This window comes from Neodiprion virginianus, chromosome 7 (assembly GCF_021901495.1).
Source record: "Neodiprion virginianus isolate iyNeoVirg1 chromosome 7, iyNeoVirg1.1, whole genome shotgun sequence".
Classification (NCBI taxonomy): domain Eukaryota; kingdom Metazoa; phylum Arthropoda; class Insecta; order Hymenoptera; family Diprionidae; genus Neodiprion; species Neodiprion virginianus.
The window spans coordinates 6,557,371-6,578,888 of NC_060883.1; the positions used below are offsets into that span (position 1 = coordinate 6,557,371).

General features: G+C 38.3%; 2 protein-coding genes across 5 annotated transcripts in view; both read right to left on the minus strand.

Annotated features, from left to right (window-relative positions):
- LOC124309076 (potassium voltage-gated channel protein Shaker) overlaps window positions 1-21,518 on the minus strand; it is a 259,541-nt gene that overhangs the window by 146,560 nt on the left and 91,463 nt on the right. The window lies entirely within an intron of this gene.
- LOC124309080 (rhoGEF domain-containing protein gxcI-like) lies at window positions 99-18,747 on the minus strand. 2 transcript variants are annotated; one of them, XM_046772336.1, is made up of 3 exons: window positions 17,373-18,747; window positions 5,459-7,777; window positions 99-1,562 (listed from the first exon to the last, which is right to left on the minus strand). In XM_046772336.1, the coding sequence occupies exons 2-3, from the start codon at window positions 5,845-5,847 to the stop codon at window positions 1,502-1,504; spliced, it is 450 nt and encodes a 149-aa protein (XP_046628292.1). In that variant the 5' UTR covers window positions 5,848-7,777; window positions 17,373-18,747; the 3' UTR covers window positions 99-1,501. The 2 variants fall into 2 exon arrangements, with proteins under 2 accessions (XP_046628292.1, XP_046628291.1); XM_046772335.1 differs by having other exon boundaries at window positions 17,363-18,747.

A 21,518-nucleotide genomic window follows, 5' to 3' on the forward strand; every position in this document is an offset into this window, starting at 1 on the left:
ATAAAGCAGATACCAAAAAAAACACATTCCATCAAGTAAAACTGCATACATTTTTGCATTGATATACGTGTGCTCGCCATCGAGAAAGCAACGCCACTTAAATGGAAAAAAAAACAAACAAACAACGTAGGAAATACGTGCTCATTTGGATATACTAAGTGAACCAAGAGTGAATACTCGAACCCTGGCTGACATGGTTATTTGTCACCTCAAGCATGAACGCGTCATTTCGATATTTCGATGGGTGTAATTACGTCTACCCCAGAATTTTCCAGTCACGAATGCTATCGTGAAATAGAATCACGCACCTTTTTCTGAGTATGTGATCGCCGGAAGTTCAGTTTATTTTCGAGAAAGTGATCGAGAGAAAGTAATGCAGTAATGACAAATTGAGGAAACAAGTCAAGAGTCATTTAGAAAATTTGTATGGATTTATTCAATTCTCTTATATGATGTGAATAGGATATTTCCTCAAAAATTTAGAATATTATATTTTCTGCCGCCAAAGCATTTTCAATTTTATGGAGCTTATTTAAGACGAGATCCAAAACTCTCACTACTCGAGACCTGCTTTTTCATGTACTTTTACAGTTTCGATAATACCGCTAGTCTGATGCGTATCTCTCATAGGGTTTACAAAATACTTTGTTTTTGTCGTAAAAACGGATAAGATCGCTAGATATGATCGATCATTGAGTTATCGCAGAATTTGACAAGTGCTTATCATCCATTGCATCGATTACAAACAACACGTGTTTCAATTCTGAGATTATTGCAATATTATTAATAATATAACAATTCTTTATAAGTTGGGTGAACGAAATTTTATTTAGAACCTACAGACGAGTTGATTTTAATCAATTTTGTATGCGATGACTGGTATCGCACTTGAATTTCATTATTCGAGGGTCACGACGTAAACATTATATATGCAAAATATTTGTTGAAAAATCTAAAAATGAATAACCTCAGGGAATTGGGTAAAGATTGAATATTACAATAACAATGTGTATAAATGTAATACGATAAAGTAAAAAGCATCGTAAGCATAAGTGCGTGAGGTCAGCACCAATCAAGCGTCCATCTCAATCCATTAAACTGTCATGTTTCAGACATTGCAATAGCAGGAGAGTGTCGGGAAGATCCTTGAGTATGGCCAGCCTTTGAAGCCATCACCGTTCACGTCAAAAGCGTTTCTTCTCCAGCCAGTAGCAGTCGTTAGATAGCTCAAGGTCCAGCGTCAGAAGCTCTGCGAAGCGGCAAAGACATCGACATCGACTGCGTCGGAGTAAGCCGTGACGTCGTAGGTCAGGGTTTGACACTTGACCGCGCAAAGCAGCTCAACCAGCCAACCAGTGGTCCAACATCAAACAATGCAAGCGAGTGTGTCACGGTGCGAAGTAGTGGTGCTTTGTTATATGCCTGTGCCGTGCCTGCGGTGGCTGCAATGTGGCCATGTGCTGCGTGTGTTCAGGGCGGGGTGGTTTTCCGGGTTGCCGGCTCAACCCGGTGGGATCCGAGGAACGCACTCTCGGGATGATCGCAGAGGACATGGAATGGCTCTGTGAACATTGCGTACAGATAAAGCGAGTGAGTTAAGGTACGTCTTGGCTCGAGGCTAACTATTTAACGATTCGGGAGGAGGATCGGGATCACCCACGTTCACGTTTACACCGAGCCCACACGGAACATTTACCTCTATTAGACGTACCACGGACCACCGTGAGGGATATGCGATACCTCTATTAGACATCCATTTCAACCACAATGGATTACCATAGAGCTCTATTGGAGATCCAAATGTAGGTTTGTTATCAGTCTAGCAGAACTCAACTGGATATTCACACAGATATCTGTTACGAGATCTCATAGCTTTTGTGGGAAAAAAATTTGGACCTCCAAAGGTCGTCCTTTCCAACCGTCATTCATGTGCACCTTGATCCTTACCTACATGTAACATTCACCTCTCACGGACGTATCATGACAAATATTAGAAACTATCGTGTGCACATTTTGTTCTCCCTCAAACATAAAGTCCATAACCTAGGCAATATAGACTAGTCACTCAAGAACGACCAAGTACGTATATATCAGATGAAATTCTAAGTGAACGAAAGGGGTGAACTGCTGGGGGTTTGTTTAATTTAGATCTATTTCTTGTGGTGAGAGAGGAAAGCGATCATTCGGCGCCTGGTGGTTATCTATAGTACATCCACTTATGTGCATGGATATTCATAGACATACAATGGATATCCATCACCGAGTTTAGTCTGACCATAGATGTTGTGGATTTCTGTAAATATTGATTAGATGTCCACCATGCATATGGGCCCTGTATGGACCTCTGGTAGGTGAAGTATTCCGTGTGGGAGTTGGAATTTCGACGGGATCTTCAAGTGACGAATCATCTCTAGTCATAAAGTCTCATAATTCACCATATAAATCGAGATACGACTGTGCTTGGACTATTTTTCTTTTTTTTATCGACTTATTCAAATATTTCTCTGCACGCCTGTACCTTTGATCGAACCAAACAAACTAGAATTACTTCTTTACTTTTCATGTACCAAAAGCTCCAGTTTGTTACTTTTTCAGAGTTTCGACAACAAGTTCTTGGCGATCAACAAATCTTGGTAAATTGGATTGAGGTTAAATTTTGTGCTGGCCTATATTCGTTTTGATTACTTAATCTTTCCGTCGAATTTGACTGATGAAAACTTCATGTACACGCCTTTTTCAAACCAAGGGGATGCCCACTAGGCAATGACGTTGACGATTTCAGGTTATGATATGATAATTGGCCTCAAGTCATTTCCAATACTATTAAAAGATTTCTTGAACAGCTTTCGGTATCAGTTTCTGATTTTACTAACAGGTATTTGAGACTTCCTATTGGAAATACTAGAACTCTGTACTTAAACAGCCTGGATCGTTTGCCGAAAATACATTCTAAGATAGTGTTTATATTTTTTGATCTGAATTATATAATAATCTCCATGATACCTTAATTTTGATCAATTCATAAGAATCTAAAAATCGGTATTCGAATCTAGAAGACATGTCAAAATTGATCACCGTAATACCAAGGATATTCCGCAATAAAAATTTTTACGCACATCGACTTGTTTCGAATCTGAAGTTACCGATCAACCGATAATTAGTTCAACCCGGTTTTGGAAACCGCAAAACTTGTACGTCGCATGAATAACATGAATAATAATGAGCACAAGTGAATTTAATATATTGTTTTTTTTTTTCATCTGTGACGATATTTTCACAAGGCCTTCTCCGATAACTATCCAAGTTAGACATGGTTAAAGAATCTACCTCGGGCACGTGTGCGCACTCCATAATGAAAGAATAAATACAAATCCAATAATTATCGATTGAAGAAAAGTGAAAAAGACAGGAAATCAATTACGTCAAGGGATGATGTGATGAACAGATGGTAAGACGGTGAAACGTGACCTGAATCACACACATGCTCAAGGTCGACAAGGAAGGATAAGGAAGCACTGGCACGTGTCTTACTCGATGTACAGGGGGGAAAATGTATAACAGTGTTCACGTGTACGTGTCAGACGAATTTCGTGTAAAATGGGTGGATGGTCTCGCAGTGTGGAAAGCCCGGTATCAAATTTGACACTGTTTAAGGGTTACGAAGAAACTCTACCGTCTGGTACACAATCCAGGACCTAACGCTACTTTGCGCCGCTTAGACTTTGGAAAAGGGTCTCCGTCCCTTTATCTCTGATGCAAAACAGGAGTAAGGTTTCAGTTTCAAAGAGTTAGGAAAGTGTTGAATATAACACTCCGAAATTTCTGGAGATGGGTTCAGACGACAGTAAGGAACGAATGTGAAACGGCACATCCGTGACGAAAATATTTCTCTCAAAATTTTCGTATTATGATCATTTAAAGAAAAAGTGCAGGTCTGTTCACATCAATTTTTGTTCACTTTCCAGATTTTTGTGAAAAGTTGTGAGTTGATTTGGAAAAACTATATGGTTTATCTGCATCTCTGAACATCATTCTCTTTTCTTTTTACTTGCATTTCAATATCCTACGGTGAATAAAACATCTTATTGAAGTTCCAAAATTATTACTTTTGTCTCGGTCGTAACTAAAAAATATTAACATGATTCACTTTGGCCAAAATCAAAAAGGATTGATTCAGTGAAGTAGATTAAATTTGAAACCTACTTTGGAAGGTTGGATGGAATCCGTAAAATATTAGAATTTTTCAACGATCAACAAATCACTTCCTTCACCACTTCAATGTTTACAAAAATATCTATTCAAATGTTGTGGTACTTCTTCGAAAAAAAAATTAATCAAACCGGATAAAAAAAATTCTGTGTATTAGCAATGATAATTTTCACCAGGGATGCGTTGTAAGTTTGACACGAGGTTAAAATTGGTGTAACATTAACGAAAAAAGTCACTATTTCGCAATATTGGAATAATTTTGAAGTATCCGACTTTGCGAAGTAAAGTAAATGCCTTGATACCATAGGTATTACCGTTGAATGGACATCAGACAACCCTATAGTTATTGAAAAACGTGTTTTCCTACAAACGCGTCGTCACATCAATGACTTACGAATATCAACATCACAATCTGAACCCATCGCACGATTGCGAGACCATCCGCTTATACACTTGAATCAGTACTTTTCTAATTAAATCCATACGCAGTAATCGCATATTGGATATTAATGACATTTATCTACTCGTGAGCTAAGAAAATTTCCTTTAAGTCTCCCAAATAAAAAAATAAAAACTTCAATCGGTAAGCAATAGCTTAGATATGAATTTTTCATTTCAAAGTATTTTAAAATTAGAAAGAATCCATTATATTCGATCGATTTCATTCTACCTTGGCTCATTGAGTTCAGTCAACTATCGTATTTTCCATAAATTCATGGCGACACAATTCTTTTACAATGTTTTGCTGTCCAATATTGAATATCCTAAGATTGAGTGAACCGCAATTTGGATCAGCAAATACCAGTATGCAATAGATTAGAAAAAAAAGAAATTCATTTCCATAGTGAAATTGTGGAAAATATTTGGCTGAAAAAAAAAAATAAGCCCCAAGGTAGATTGAAATCGATCGAATCTGATGCACATTTCTCAATGTAAAAACACTTTGAATAGAAAAAAAAATTCATCATTCATGCTATCGCTTGTGACGTAAAAATTTTTTTCGGATGATTCAAAAGAAATTCTCTCACCTCACGAGTAGACAAATCTTATTGACACCCAATGTTCGTTTTAATCGCCAATGGAATTGATTACAAAAGTACTGACTCAAGCTGATGAATCACCTTAAGGTATCAAACAATAACAATAACATTCACAACACTGATCGACGTTCACAATCTCTGTGATGAAAAAAGTGTACGAGTTTAACAGCCGAGGTCGTTAGGTGCCTTTGAGGTTGTGAAAAGCTCACCTCTGTCGTGTCTTGACCCGTCTGTACCTCCGGAAGTCGTTGGCCGTGGCGTCGTTGGGATCGAAACCCCGTCGATGCTTGGGGGGTGATGACATGGCCGCCTTGGCCGTTTCCTCTACCGTCGCCTCGGCGTTGTTGTTATTGTTGTTGTTGTTGTTTTTGTTGTTGTTGTTGTTGTTGCTGCTGCTGATCCCGTATATGTGGAGCAATGCCAGTGGCGGTGGCGAGGGCAACGCGGTCACCGGTGGCGGCGTCGTCGCCGGGGGGCAGCAGCGGCACGCGGTTGCTGGCGACTCGCCGATCACCAGGACTCGCTCCCCGTGGCCGACGTGGTGTGGCACGATGTTCAACTCCTGCCTCGTCGCCCGCCCGGCGCCCGGCCCACCCATTCAACCCTGTGCTTTTCCCAGATCCTTTCCCTTCCCCTACCCCCCTTTCCTTCCCCTATCCGCGTATCTTTGTCCCTTCGGAACGCTCTCCTCTTCTTTATCTGCAACCTCGTTCCTATAGGTATGCTGTACTTATCGTCGACACAGTGTCCAACTAGTTGAGACTTTCTCGTACAACCTTGTAATCCGGACCCCCTTCCCTCGATATTTATACCATTTTACGATCCACCCTCCGTGTGTCTTTATTTTGTCTCGATTTATCTTCCCTCCGTCAATTGGCGCCGGATTTATTCCTCGAGGGATGGGAGAATCGCGCCCCGCGGTCTGGGGCCGCGTCGACGACGGCGGCGTCCGTCCGTCTCCCGGCTCGTTCACGCACCCGCAGTTTACTGCCCTCGGTTCGACGTCGAGAGAGGGCGTCTCGTCCTTGTGGCGCGTGGCTATCGCGATGGCGTAGTCGCGACTAGGGTGCGCGAGTGAGGTCAATACCGCAAACGGTTCTTCCTTTCAACCCCCTTGCTGTCAGCGACCTGCTGCTGCCGTTGACGAAGAATCTGTTCCTCGATTCTTCCGCGATTCTTAAAACCTCCAACTTGTTTCGCTTATTTGTTTACTTATTTATTTATTCTCAATTCTCACTGTGACGTAGATCACCGATCAAATTTTCGAAGCCTGACGAATTATTGTTATTATTATTATTATTATTACAATATCCACGTGGAGCGTCGCTTTCTTGAACCATCACCGGTGCAATCGTACAATCTTTTGAATTCGGGATGAAACTTTGATTCCGGGTCGAAGCTCGATGAGGGTCGGTATCGAAGTAGTTCGATAGACGTCGAATGTTCGATGAGAGAGGCAGCAACGCCAGCGACGTCACACGGCGGACGATGAAACTGGCTGAATCAGTCCGAGGTGCCCGTCTATTCGGCGGTCGAGGATGCAGGGTGGCGCTGGTGGGCAGTCGGACCGATTAATCCGGTGGAGCGTGGAGTCGCAGGACTTTCGTCCGGCTTGATATTCGGCAGATGTCGTTGCGCGACGCGTTCCGAACGTGTTCCGATCGGTTTTTCCCTCCCCGACACGAATGCCCGACGACTACCGGCGAAACCGTTCTTTTATTTCCACCTCTGCGACGGGACTCGAGACGGATAAGCACCTGGTGCGCCGGCGGCTGGGGTATGACTGCGGCTTATGGGCCGACTCCGCGGTTCTCCACCACCGTCGACGCCGACGGAGATTATCTCGGCCCGCTTTGCAGCCCCTCGCGTGTGCTCGACGTTCCCCGGCGAATCCACCGCTAAATCCACCCCAATGATCCCCGTATATGTGGGGAAACAGGAGGCGGTCGGTCGCCGCTGGTGACCCTGGCTCCGGAACTGAGCGCTTCGCCCCTCTGTTTTTTATAAACCGTACACGCACGTTCGACGATTCACGTTCGTGTCGGGAACTTACACGCGACACTGTCAACGGCGTCAATACAGCGGATGTAGAGGATGAAGAAGACGGATAAGAAAGAGGAAACTAAGTCTTCTGATTTCTCGACTTGTCTTTTTTTCTCGGGACTAGAATATCATCGACTAAGAATTGTCGAAAAATTTTTTAAACTTTTCAAATAGTTATAAAATTGTTCGTGTAAGTCCAAAATAAAATTAAGCTTATTTACAATCATTAACATTTACTATTTATTCAGTCTTGTTTAAATTCAAATTTTAATTACTTACACATTTTTTTTAACAAAACTGGCTAAATTAAACTTTTAGTATCTCTCTATAAAACTGTTACACATTCTTTTCCCACAGTCTTGCAGACACTATTCACCTTGCATCCTCCCCTCCCATAAAGTCACTCTCGAGTCGTCTTCCATTTTGCCAACGTCTAAATTCATCTCTCTTCTCTTTTTCCTTCTCCACCTCTTCTGTATTATTATCTTTGATAATAAATCAATTATATACTTATGGTATTATTGAACGGATATTCTCAACCAAAAGTTAGTCTCGGTGAGAATATTGAACACTTCTCGATGGGATGAAAATCAATCGTAACCAAGTTGATAAGATAATTCGTTTTGATCAATAAACAATGCCAAAAGTTTGTATAATAAATCTCTAGCGACACGTTTTTAATTCCATATGAAATGAATTCTTTGATTTTTCTGAATACCTATGAAATTTTTTGAAATTTTCGACTATTTTGAAAAATCCGTTTTCGACAATTAGAATAATTTAGAAAAATGGATCGAAAGTCCTGAATTTTTAGATAGGTTTTCGCAGATGGTTGTACATTAGACTGAAAAAGTTTTAGAGGCATGGAACGAATAGTTTCATAAATAGAGCATTAGAAAAGTTTGGAACACGGAATTATTCGAAAACACCGAAAATTCAAGAGAAAAAAAAATTCAAAACTGTTCAGAAAAATTAATAAATTCATTTTATGTGATATAAAAAATTTTCTATATTTTTGTTTCAACAATGAATCAACAACTTTTGGGCACCGTTATTATTCAAAACGAATTATCTCATCAACTTGGTCATGATTGATTGTTTTCAGATTTTTATCTCATCGCGAAGTGTTCAATATTCCTACCGAGACTTACTTTTGGTTGGGAATATCCGTCCGATAAGACCTTAAACATTCAACTCCTCGATACAAGTTCCTCTCATTTCCTTTTATCCTTCTTACGTGCGCGTAGCCGACGGGTTACGAACCCGAAATAGGTCGTAATAACATCACCGCTCACCGATGGTCACGATGACAATCTTCCATCCCGTAACAAAACTTTTCATCTGTCTTTTCATTAAAAAGTAGGTACTTTAAATACGCATCTTGCTTCAGTCCTTAACTATTTTCCTCGTTTTTCGTAATTCCAAGAATATTCAAACAGTTTTTTTAACAATACCTGTTCTACTGAATTTTTCTAGTTACGTAAGTAAGGATATTAATCACACCGTCACAAATGTATCTCGACAAAAACAATGTTTAAATTAAACTTACATACAATAAAAACGCAATTTGTCAATTTCTCGACATATTTTTCTCGTCTCGAGTAAGGCGAGATTTTCCGAGAATTCTTGCTTCGAGAAGCCCGGACCGGAAACCTTATTCTTACGCATAATCCAGCCCGGAAATTGTATTCTGTACCTATACAAAGCGGGACTAGCCCCGGGTTGTGGCCCTTTAGAATATTCATCCTATAAAGCTTCTCGGAAAGACCTCGGATGTGCGATGCGGGACCGCCACTTACCGCCATCGTTTTTACTTTACTTTGACTGAGCCGCCTGCAACAAGAGGTTCAAGACTTTCTTCACCCGAATATACCTGAAACGACCGGTGAACCGCTGTAATGTGACTACGCGATAAGAAGATTCTCTTGAGGCGCGCCGTTTTTTCAAAGACATCCCTTTCCCAAAGCGCGTACCGTCTTCTTACTCACCCTGATACTGTCGGGATGAAAAATTCAAAAAACGGGCTGTTCAAAGGGCCCGAGAAATCCGCGAACGTTGCAGGCTGGCCTTCTATTTTTAAAATATGTCAACATTTTCCCAGTTCCGTTTCAACTTCCACATTTCTCGACTTTAACGTCACGGATGCAGTTTTCCATGAAAGAATCTACGTACGATCAGCTCAAAGTTTCTGAAACAGCAATTACCCAGAAACTTCGAAAAACTTTTTTTTAAACAGCTTCAAAATTACCTTACGCAGAATCAAATACAAAACCAAAACATTCTGCAGCCACGAGGGAAAATTTTTATTCCGTCAAAACGACGGTTATTCGCGTAAAAATAAACGATATTGTACCACACTGAGAGAAATTTTTAGTTCCGGTTAACGCTCAGTCATGAAATATTTTCATTTTTTACCAAAATCGAAAAATATAGTTCTAGGTAGAAAATGAAAATTAGTTTTTTACCTAGTAATTCCAACAATATTCAAACAGTTTTTCTTAACGATACCTGTCTTACTGAATTTTTCTAGTTACCGTAACAAATGAAATTTTTCTCACTGCATGTGAATAAGTGAATCGAGCGACAAGTTGACACCCGAGGGTGAAAAACGATACAATAATCCCTCGATCTCTATCGGACCGTCACAATATTTCCATTCCTCGATACCGAAGAGGAAACGGCTGCTTGTGTGTTCGTGTAGCAACAGTCTGCCATTATTCGCAGGCGATGATCGAAGTCTCACAACCCGCGGGGTCAACGGTACGAAACTATTTTTGCGCATGGGGGAACGGCTAGGTATGAGTTGTATTTTACCGTTCCATAACCCCTTGCACTACATGCATTAGTTACGTAACTTGTGAACTCCTCTTTCAGTCCTATTGTCGAAGTTCTTCCGCAACGATTATAATATTTTTTTCTATTTCATTCCTTGGTGGGATCTAAAATTCATTTTGAAACGATTCGTTGACTGTAATTGTACACATAGTGTTGAGAATTTTTAAATTATGTACCCATCGTGAAGTATGATTGTTTATTTTTTTTTTTAGGAATGACCTCTTTAATTCGAACTCACTTAGGAGGTTGACCCCTTCACGAATACATTTTTCCTTGCATGCGATTCGCTTCAATTTTTGCATTCACGGGACTTTGGGGTCAATGATTACGAATCTGAACTCGAAATTCGAAAATTCAAAATGGCGGTTTCAATATGGCGATCGTAAATTTAAATGGTTGTTTGATTTTGATAAAACTTTACGGTACATGGCTTATGGGGTGTCTCTTTACGAATCTGAACTCGGAATTCGAAAATCAAAATGGCGGATCCAATATGGCAGACAAACAATAACGAACTAGAAGAAATTCTTTTTATCGTCTATCAAATTTGTGTAAAAATTGACATGCGGATTTTCATGGTAAATTAGCAGAAAATTCTTATTTTCGTGGAAAAGTACAAATTTAGACCATTCGTTTATATGTGATATTTTTTCAATAAATAAATAAATAAATATCGTCTTTTTTTTAGATTTGAAAGTATTTCACCGACCATGTGGAACCAAAAAACTCGTCAGTTGTCACCAAAAAAGTAGTTCGATAAATAAATGACGCTGAGCGTCCCACCGTGAATGAAAGATATAAACCAAGTGGAAATATTAGAGAAAAATACTTGCTCGAGGTAAAAAATCTCGGCCTCAGAATCCTATAATTTAATTCTCGTGAATCGATCCGAAAATCAATACTATCATTTTAATTCCATGCTGGTACTCCGATTAATCAAGACGTGAAACGGATTAAAAATGAAGGATTTTTCCTCACACGGGACCGTGAGCTTTTTCATTACATAACTTTTTCCCGAAAATTCTAATATATATTCCGTAACGGATCGATTGACTCGAATCAACATAAAAATTTTTGTTCATCAGATGAATGTTTATTTCCACGAAGTGTAAGTATATATATACTACATCTTTCAACGACGAGGTAAACATTCGTTTCCTCTCAATAAAATTTACACTCAACCAAATATACAATCCGACCGTAGCTTAAGTGTATTTCAGACAAAGCAAGATTATGTATTATTGTTTTCCACCACTTGGCACGTTTTAAAGTAGTCAGAGTAAGTCTTTCGGACTAATTAAATTGGATTGTGTATGCTTATAATTAATTCGGGTGCAGTTCTCGCGTTTAACGGTTATGGTTTAATACTCTAATCTGTTTGTCGTAAAAATATTCCGATACTTTTAGAAAATTTTCCCGATACTTTTAGAAACGTTTCTAGACATCACGCGCAACTTGAATTGAAAGAAAGTATTTAAAGGAGTCAAACAAGTCGGACTCAATGGAAAGAATATCTTCGGAGCAGAAAAAAAGTCTCGAAACTGACAAATTTCAAATGGAACAGCAAAATTGTTTATAACTTAAGAGAACTCACGTTGTCGCATCGAAAAAATTCACGATTCGCCGGATAGTAAAGATGTATGGTTCAATCGCTGAGAGAAATTTTTAGTTCCGGTTACCGCTCAGACCTTAACTATTTTCATTTTTACCGTAATCGAAAAATATAGTTCCAGGTAGAAAATGAAAATTAGTTTTCCAGCTGTTACCGGAAAGTCTAGTATCCGTTACTATTCTTTCTCATTACGATCACTGTTACTAGATTTTCTAGCAACTGTTGCGAAAATTTAATGCTTGTGCAACAATAAATTGTTTTTCGTAATTGCAACAATATTCAAACATTTTTTTTTTCTTTCAACGATACCAGTTTTACTCAATTTTTCTAGTTACTACAACATATGAAACTTTTCTCAGTGTACGCTGAGCAAACATGCAGGCGACAATTAGTATCAATCCGTTACTTAGTATCAATAGCCTCACTTCCGTTATCTACGAAGCTCGGAGTTGAACGTTTCAAATCCGAAACGATGGTCGCCCGTAGATCAGAAGTGATTAAACCAATTGTAGCTGAAATTAGGTCGATTCTAGATAGGAAATTTGCAGCAACTAGGAGGAAATGTTCATTGTGAATGCGCATAAATTTACGTTTGCTTAAGGCTTGTCGTCCGCGTCGTCGTGTCGCTGAGGATATTCAAGAGAGGGCACGAAATGGTTTATACCCTTAACTATCGGCTTCTCATACCCGACGACAGATGGCGCGATCGATGCTGTTCCGGTATTTCAAATTACCAGGGGTGAGCTGATCTACCTCGACAGATTATAGAGACACCTTAGAGTGTGGAAGAAAGAAAGAAGCATACATGTTTTATTTATTTTTTATTTATATTTTTTGGAAACACGCATCAAAAATTCGGTAGAGCATCTCAAATAGAATATTTTAGGAAAATATGAGCTCTTGATATTGATATTTGGAGGTGCCTATTTTTTTTTCCTGCACTTTCCATTTAAAGAACACGTAAAAAAATCTGGAAATTTTTTTCATTTTTTCTACCTCTATATATATTTTAACTGTCTAAATACAAAGTCTTACAGGAAATTTTACGCTCTGTAAAAAAAGTACCGAAACAGAACTTTCTTGACTCTGACCGATCAAGAGACATTTGCATATTGAGATTTTGAATATCTTTTAATCAGTTAGAGTTAGGAAAATTCTATCTCGGTACTTTTTTATAGAGCGTGGAATTTCCTATAAGAATCTCTGTTTAGATAGTTTATAAGTTGCACCGTTTATTGTTGGAAAGACGAAAAACGAGGTACGCGTAACCATTTTGCGATATCGTCGATCGTTTTTTGGTAATTGCAACGCAAAATCATTTTGTGAGGTTTACTCTACTTTTTTTTAGTTAAACAAGGCTTTAACGTCAATTTATTGTTGCACAAGCATTAAAATATAGCAACAGTGATCGTAATAAGAAAGAATAGTAACGGATACTAGACTTTCCGGTAACAGCTAAAAACCTAATTTTCATTTTCTACCTAGAACTATATTTTTCGATTCTGGTAAAAAACGAAAATAGTTAAGGACTGAGCGGTAACCGGAACTAAAAATTCCTCTCAGTTAAGGTATTTAATTCTATGAGAACGTTAAGATTTTTACATTCTGATGACAACTGCAACGTGAGAATTCAATAATTGAGGCTCGACAAAAATCCTTCGTCAGCTCAGAATCAGTGTAATAAACCTCGCCAACTATTTTACAGGGCGTAAAAACGGAGCACCATTCACCCGTTGAGTAGATATCGATTTACACCATGCTAAATTATGCACGTGTATGAACTGGTTGAGATATTTTCGAGCACGTTGATAACTGCACGCAATATTTGCGCCACGAGTTGGTACGTATACACGTACGTATTGCATACGAACATGCGATTCCACGTTCAGATCGTAAACAGTGCGACTTGTTTTTAATGGGTGAGAAAATAAATTTATACGTCTAACGCCGATGCAAAATGTCTCGTATTAATATCACGTGCTTTAAAATTCACGCTGTAGGTAAAATAAAAACGAATTATAAAATTGAAAGATACTTGTAAAAAAAAAAAAAACACAAAAAAAAAGCAACACGGTACTATTTTTGACGCATAATAATTATCTGATAATGTTACGTCATCCTGTAATTAGGCGGTTCTTTCCTATCCCTAACATTTGGCTTGAGGAAAAGGTGAATTGACTTTCTTTTGTTTGTCGTTGGCATGACCTTTGAAACGTGGTTTCATATTAGCGTTAATAAGTAATTATACCTTCGTTCGTCTCAACGAAGACGGTACTCGACGGTACTCACGAAGCTTCAGCGTGTAGAAGTTGTTAAATTGTATGCTATAATAATATCGACTCGTTAACAATTAATTGTAAACAACCCGAATATATTTCGTTCGGTATTCTACTTCGATAAAAACTGGACGCCATCTGACAAGTCGTTTCTATTCCGATCACTGAACATTGGATGAGCTAGCTAACAATAAGATCTCTGCAAGTCTCGTTAACACAGGCTGTGTGACAGTGTGATTTAACGATTTTACCGACCGAGACACCTTGTAAATATTATTCGTAAAACATTGTCCAAAGCAGAGACGAATTTGCTGAAATTTTGATTACGCGTTAATTTTACACCGTGAAATGCAGGAAGTTTCCTTGATCATTTGTTCATCGATTCAGCGATAGGTATGAATGAGGTAACTCGGTTGGTAATAGCTGGATCACTGATATATCGTCATTGATCTAAATACAGCGTAAATGTTTCGGCGTAAAATATTTGTGAAAAAAGTGCGTTAGAAATGTAAAGTCGGACTCTGATTGTACGGTTTTTATTGCGCCTACCAAAAAAAAAAAATACCTCGAAGAAAATGTTCAATCGAAGCAAATAAATGAGTATAACCAGGTGCATAAACAATTTTCTGCAACAACTGAAGCAGTAAAATACATCAAGGATAAAACCGCAAGCGAGTAAATTGACGGCGTTGTTTAACGGTAAGAATTGGTCGATATTAACGAAAGTTTTATTACCGATCGTCAATCGACTCTGCGGATTACAAAGGGCGTCGATATATCTTCCCAATGAAATATCTGTCCCTTTTACCGCGAGCTCTTTTGTGTCTAACGACGAGCTCGAGAACACTCGAATGAAGAATAGAGACGTCTGTGATGAGATTTTCTGCGGAAGAAGAATACAGCCAAGCTGCGATGCGCCGAATGGCGCTCACAATTCAAACTCTTATACAGACCGCTGTTTCAAGTCGATTATTAACTGACGCAAAAGTGCGCCAAAAAAAAAAAAAAAAAAAAAGAAAAAAAGGAAGCATTCGAACAAGGGAAAAACTGCGGAATGACGAGAAGAACTGAAGAACTAAAAAAAGATGTGACAAATCGTCCATCCGTTGCCTGGTTTGGTAAACAGTTTCTTCGCACGCGTTGCAAGCTCGCATACCAAAGCAATATTTTATTGTATAACAATCGTAATGGAAGCGATATTTGATCAGTCGCTTTTTTTTATCTAACAATTATATCCGCTTCCATAAACAACCGAAATTGCTATTCACGATTCATTGTTATTTATCGAAACTGAGTATATAAGGGTTCTCACGGTCGCTGATTTCAAAAATGAGATCAGACTTGGACAATTTTCAAAATTCAAAAATGCAGCTCTAATATGAGCGAATAGGATCAATTTTTGTATTTTCAGTCCACCATGTTGGATCCGAAATCTTGAATTTTTAAATTCTGACATCGGATTTGTTTTCAACGACCCGAAAAACCCCCGGGTAAGAAATTTAAAGTGAATCGGATCAATTTTTGTATTTTCAGTCCGCCATATTGGATCCGCTACCTTGGATTTTGAAATTTGGACGTCGGATTCGTTTTTAGCGACCCCAAAAACCCAAGATTATCGAGTTCGACTTTTCTCGTCTCCATAACATTCCAACAATTACATTTATTCTGCAAAAAAAAAGGCATTTTCAACACTTTGTTTATTTATAGACTGAAATCCTAGAAGTCCAGTTATGCGAAAAAAAAAAGAAAAGAAAATGACAACGATGTCTCAAAAATTGAATATGAAATCTTGAATAACTGTACGATAGTCGAAAGCTCGGCTGTGATTGCATTGAGAAAAAGTTCATCTCGTCTAAATTACCGCGTCTTATATTATCGGTACATCTTTTTCTCAAAAAATCAATTTTCTATTTGTCTCGATGACGATACGACATTTTTTGCCAATAATATATATCCCACCTAAAAATCCTTGTGCTACCTATTATTTGTTCGTCATCGCCGATGACGCGAAGACTCTATATATAAACTGCGTTTGTCCCATTGGCATTGGACATTTCGTTTTTAGCTCGAATAACCCAAAGATAAACACAAATGCTACAAGGCTGAAAATATTAGCTGAGCTTACTTGAATGATTGTTAAAAGCACTTTTCCCGGGTAGGGACGGGAGTTGAAAGACGTAAAGAGTTGTTTGTTAAAACCTTGATGAAACGCTAATTGTACTTATTTTAAGCGAATGTAGCACAGCTGATAAAATGAATTACAATTTGTATTCCTGCGTTTTATGAAAACAGAAATCGACCATAATATCGAGGAAATTTGCACATTCAGCGATATGTTTATATAGTTACTGTAAATACTAAAAGACATGTATTTGTATTTTCTTTTTATAAATATGGACGCGATAACCAAACGATTGTATGTATACTTTTTTCAAACCACACAATTTCGCTATTACAAGCTACAAGTCAAACTCATGTAGAACAAATCAAACAATTGACCGTTCAAACCTTTTGCAACACCAAGTATGAATAGTAATAATACTGTAAATAGTTTAGTTTTCACTATTGGAATAGCGATAATAGTTTAAATGGATTAAAACTAAATGAAAATGGAAATAGACTCAACAGTTTTAACTATTCAAATAATAAGACTACACTGACAGAAATTTTTAGTTCCTGTTACCGATCAGTCCTTGAATATTTTCAGTTTTTATTACAATCGAAAAACATAGTTCTAGGTAGAAAATGAAAATTAGTATTCTAGCTGTTACCGGAAAGTCTAATATCCGTTATTATTCTTTCTCATTACGATCACTGTTGCTATATTTTCTTGCAACCGTTGCGAAAATTTAATGCTTGTGCAAGAATAAATTGACGTCAAAGCCTTGTTTAACTAAAAAAGTAGAGTAAACCTCAGAAACTGATTTTGCATTGCAATAACCAAAAAAGGATCGACGATATCGCAAAATGTTTACGCGTACCTCGTTTTTCGTAATTCCAACAATATTCAAACAGTTTTTTTAGCGATACCTGTTTTAGTCAATTTTTCTAGTTACCATAACAAATGACATTTTTCTCAGTGTACCAAACAGCAATATTGAAAACCATGCTAATTTTTCACTTCATGCACTAACATAAATAACCATTCGACACCAATAGGCACGACTAATTATTATTTTCTCAACGATCGCGGAAGGTGTTGAAATTTTGTCTAGGTTTAAAAATTTCAACTATTCCCTGCCGGGTGTTTATCTATGAATAAAAACCGCTTCGGGCGTCGAATTAGCGCGTCTTTGATCCTTCCGGTTGTTTCATGAATTATTAGGAGTGAACGCCATCGTCATTACCTGTTCGTACCTGCGGAAGTTTGAGGATGGGGGGACTCCCCTGGGGGATCCCAGCATGGCGCTTCTCATCCCGGCATGCATCGCGGCGGATCTAACACCTCTTCCAGAAGCCTTGGACCAGTCTATCCCATCATCGCCCCGGAATAACCAGATGCTGATGAAATTATATCGAGAATATTCGCGCCGGATTCGTTTTTGAGATCTTCGGATTGAGATGTTCCAAAAACGCTCGAAGCGCGGTTCTTCTTCCTTTGTTTTTATTTATTTATTCATTCATTTATTTAATTTTATTTTTTCAAGCTGCTCACTATGTTCGCCTTGTACTCAACGAATTTAAAATCAACGTTTTCACTGGTACATTTTTAATAATAAATATTTCACAACACTGTGAAAATTAATTGGCGGTTTGCCGAAGCGTTTTCACATCCTTTATATTAGCCATCGCTGAGAAAGGGGCTTTTTTCTCACGGCCCTTTTTTTATTTTGTATTTTTTAACGCAAAGTTGGGTGAAATATCGGCCGACTCGAAGTCTTTCGCTTCAAGGAGCTAACGTGGCCTGGTTTTTTGGCGCCGGTGAGCAAATTGCCAATACATTCTACTCGTTATATATAACCCGCGATCCGTATAGGATACCTATAAGACGTTATGCCGGATATCTAACGTCGCGATGCAGAAACCGACCTGCTTTCTAGCTTCGCAAGGCAAACACTGCAGTTTTTCATCTTGACTTTTTGCGCCGAAATTACGACGTATTATTTTATACTTGCGGAACTGAGCCAAGTGACCGGAAAATGAGGTCCGTTGGCTTAATTATGCAACTCTAATGCCTGTCTCTTCTGCAATAAATTTTCAACGTTTTTATTCAGTGAAAACGAATGAAGAACTTTTGAACTCGAAAGACTTCGAGGTAAATATTTTCACCAAATTCAACTTGTGAGAGTCGATAAAAAAAACTTTCTCCCTTCTTTCGTGCACATTCGATTTTTCGCTCACTCCACGTGTCGGCTGTACACACATATAACGTTTAAGTCACTTCTCTATAAATAAAACAGTTGATCCAACGTAAACGAAGTCAGGATCACAGGCAAAAAAATTCTGATAAGTTATTTTGAGCAAAACGTACGAAGAGAACAAGAGAGACGGATACTTTTTGTTACTTCAGAGACGTTTGGAAAACTTGGAATATTTGAATATATTTTCGGGGATGTGTTAATTAATTATCCTTCGGCACTTTTTATCCTGAATTTACCTTTGTTTTTAATATAATTAATGCCAAAGTTTTCTCGGCACCGACTGACGGAAACTCGGTCACGTTTTCACGAGGACGAAGTTGACAAAACAGCGTCGACGGCGATTATGCTTCGTCGAATAAACGCTCGCGAAATCCGTTGTGGAAGCCTAACGGTTACTGCAGCCTCGATCTGGGTGAACGATATTTAAGACTGAACTTATCGTGAGAGCGTCGCTGCCTATCGGCCGAGTCGGAACGACGAGCATATTCTCTCCGAAAGCGGAGCCGAAGACAAGAATGTGCTCAACTTTTGGAAGGCCCTGATCCAAGCTGCGAAACTTCCCAAAATCCGAATGACGGTCCGGCTGATCCAATTTCGATTGACTACGGAGCAATCGGTTACTCTGAGTTAGAAAAATTTTCAATTTTGACAATAATGATCGTATTATCGTGAACATGTTTGAGGGTTGATAATATTCAACCCTTTCAGTCACAGTGGGATTACAGTTTATTTACAACTTCAAATGATCTTTGTTACTTCGTATAACCCTAAAAACTCCAGAGTAACAATTTTCGGCCAGAATCATCGAATTTTGATAGTTTTTTTTTTCATTTTACATGCCGCGTATTGGACCCGCCATTTTGGATTTAAAAATGATGAAATTCTGACTTCAGATTCGTGATCAGCAAGCCCAAAAGCCCCCGGGTAACAATTTTCGGCTATAATCATCGAATTTTGATAATTTTTTCGATTTCACATCCACAATGTTGGATCCGTCATCTTGGATTGGGTGACTGAGAGGGTTAACCTAGCAAACGTTGTGTGTCTGAAGAATGAAAATTCTGATTAAACTATTTTGTACATATGAAACAAAAATATTTCGGTTCCTCTTACGAAACGGTTTCATACCAGAATTCGATTCTCATTTGCTACTTTAACAAAATATTTTCTATCCACAATGTGTAACATATTATTTAATCGCGGTAAACAATCAGTCACGTGATTTTATGGATTTAACCAATCTCCATTCTCCGAATGAATTGAGTCATTCGTTAATTTAACAATATCACGAAACAAGTATTTTTTGTTCAAATTTACTACAACAAAACCAAAATCTCGTGTTCACAAGTATATTTTGTACGATCGATTTTTCTTTTGCAATCTCGAAGCAATAATTTCATTGATTTTGGTATTCGCAATGGAATATTGCATCCGCTCGAAATAAAAACATACTGCAGAAAATTCATCTACAAATTAGCTCTGTTAAAATAGAAAAAAAACGTTTCCTCCGACTAACTGCAGAAGTGCAAATTAATTCAACGTACAAGGGAGGCGCAATCAGCGTTCCATTTAGCCCTGTCTGCACGGACATGTCCATCCATCCCTCGCGTCGCATGTCTGATGCGCAACCATCCACCAAAGGACATGCTTTCACGGAGGAAGGCGAAATGCCGGTGATTGAGTGACGCGCGTTTGTCACCTTCTTTCTACCGACATTAGACGAAATGAAATATGGGAAACCGTGAAGATCGTTTCAACGTCTGTAGGCACTTTCTTGCCGCGGCATATGTCGTGAAAATAAATCCCCGCAGCCAGTGTCGTTACAAAGTGGATTCGACTTGTGTACTAACGGCCACCAAATTGTTTCCGTCTCTCGGGATAAATTGTCTTCCGCAACTCCGCTTCACGACGATTTCTTAACATCATATCGCTGTGAAAAAATGTTCGTACTAAACTTGATCAAAATTGAACAGAGTCTACTATTATGGAACAATTTTGTAATGGCAGTTCGGAAATTCAACGTCATATAGTGTTGGAGTAACAATCAATGTTGGTGCCATATTGTCATCACAAAATCTTAGGTAACATTGAACTGACATCAGATAGTGTTGGATCGAAATTAAATGTTTGTGTCAGATTGACGTGAAGTATTTATGTTGACATCGTGTAGTCTACGATTGACATTGAATATTGATGTCCTATTGACGTCAAACATTAGCGTTTCTTTGACATCGCATAGTTTTAGATTGACATCAGATAATTACAGATTTACGTGAAACATTAGTACTGTGTTGACATGAGACAGTGTCGGGTTGACATCACAAAATCTAAGATAGCGTTAAATTGACATCGGCTAGTGTTCGATAGTGTTGAATTGAAATTGAATGTTAATGTCAAGCTGACGTGAGCATTAGTGTTGTATTGACATCAGATAGCGTTCGTTAGTGTTAGATTGACATTAAATATTGATGTAAGATTGACGTGAAACATTAGTGCTGCGTTAACATCAGAAAGTGTCAGATTGACATCACAAAATGGCGTTAAACTGACATCAGACAGTGTTAGATTGAAATTGAGTATTAGCGTTGTGTCGGCATCAGATAATGTCAGATTTACGTAAAACATTAAGTGTTGTGTTGAAATCAGACAGTGTTGAATTAAATTGAGATTGGTGTGAGATCGACGTTAGTGTTCGAATAACATCAGACAGTGCTTGATTGACATCAGATAATTACAGATTTACGTGAAACATTAGTATTGTGTTGACATGAGACAGTGTCGGGTTGACATCACAAAATCTAAAATAGTGTTAAATTGACATCAGATAGTGTTAGATAGTGTTGAATTGAAATTAAATATTAATATTAAGCCGACGTGAGTATTAGTGTTGTATTGACATCAGATAGCGTTCGTTAGTGTTAGATTGACATTAAATATTGATGTAAGATGGACGTGAAACATTAGTGCTGCGTTAACATCAGAAAGTGTCAGATTGACATCACAAAATGGCGTTAAACTGACATCAGAAAGTGTTAGATTGAAATTGAGTATTAGCGTTGTGTCGGCATCAGATAATGTCAGATTTACGTAAAACATTAAGTGTTGCGTTGAAATCAGACAGTGTTGAACAGAATTAAATTGA

Excerpts from the sequence above, each read along its gene's own strand:
- LOC124309080 (XM_046772336.1), bottom strand. The coding sequence starts at position 5,847 with ATGGGTGGGCCGGGCGCCGGGCGGGCGACGAGGCAGGAGTTGAACATC. Across the intron at positions 1,563-5,458 it reads CGGGTCAAGACACGACAGAG|AGCCATTCCATGTCCTCTGC; the intron begins GTGAGCTTTTCA and ends CAATGTTCACAG.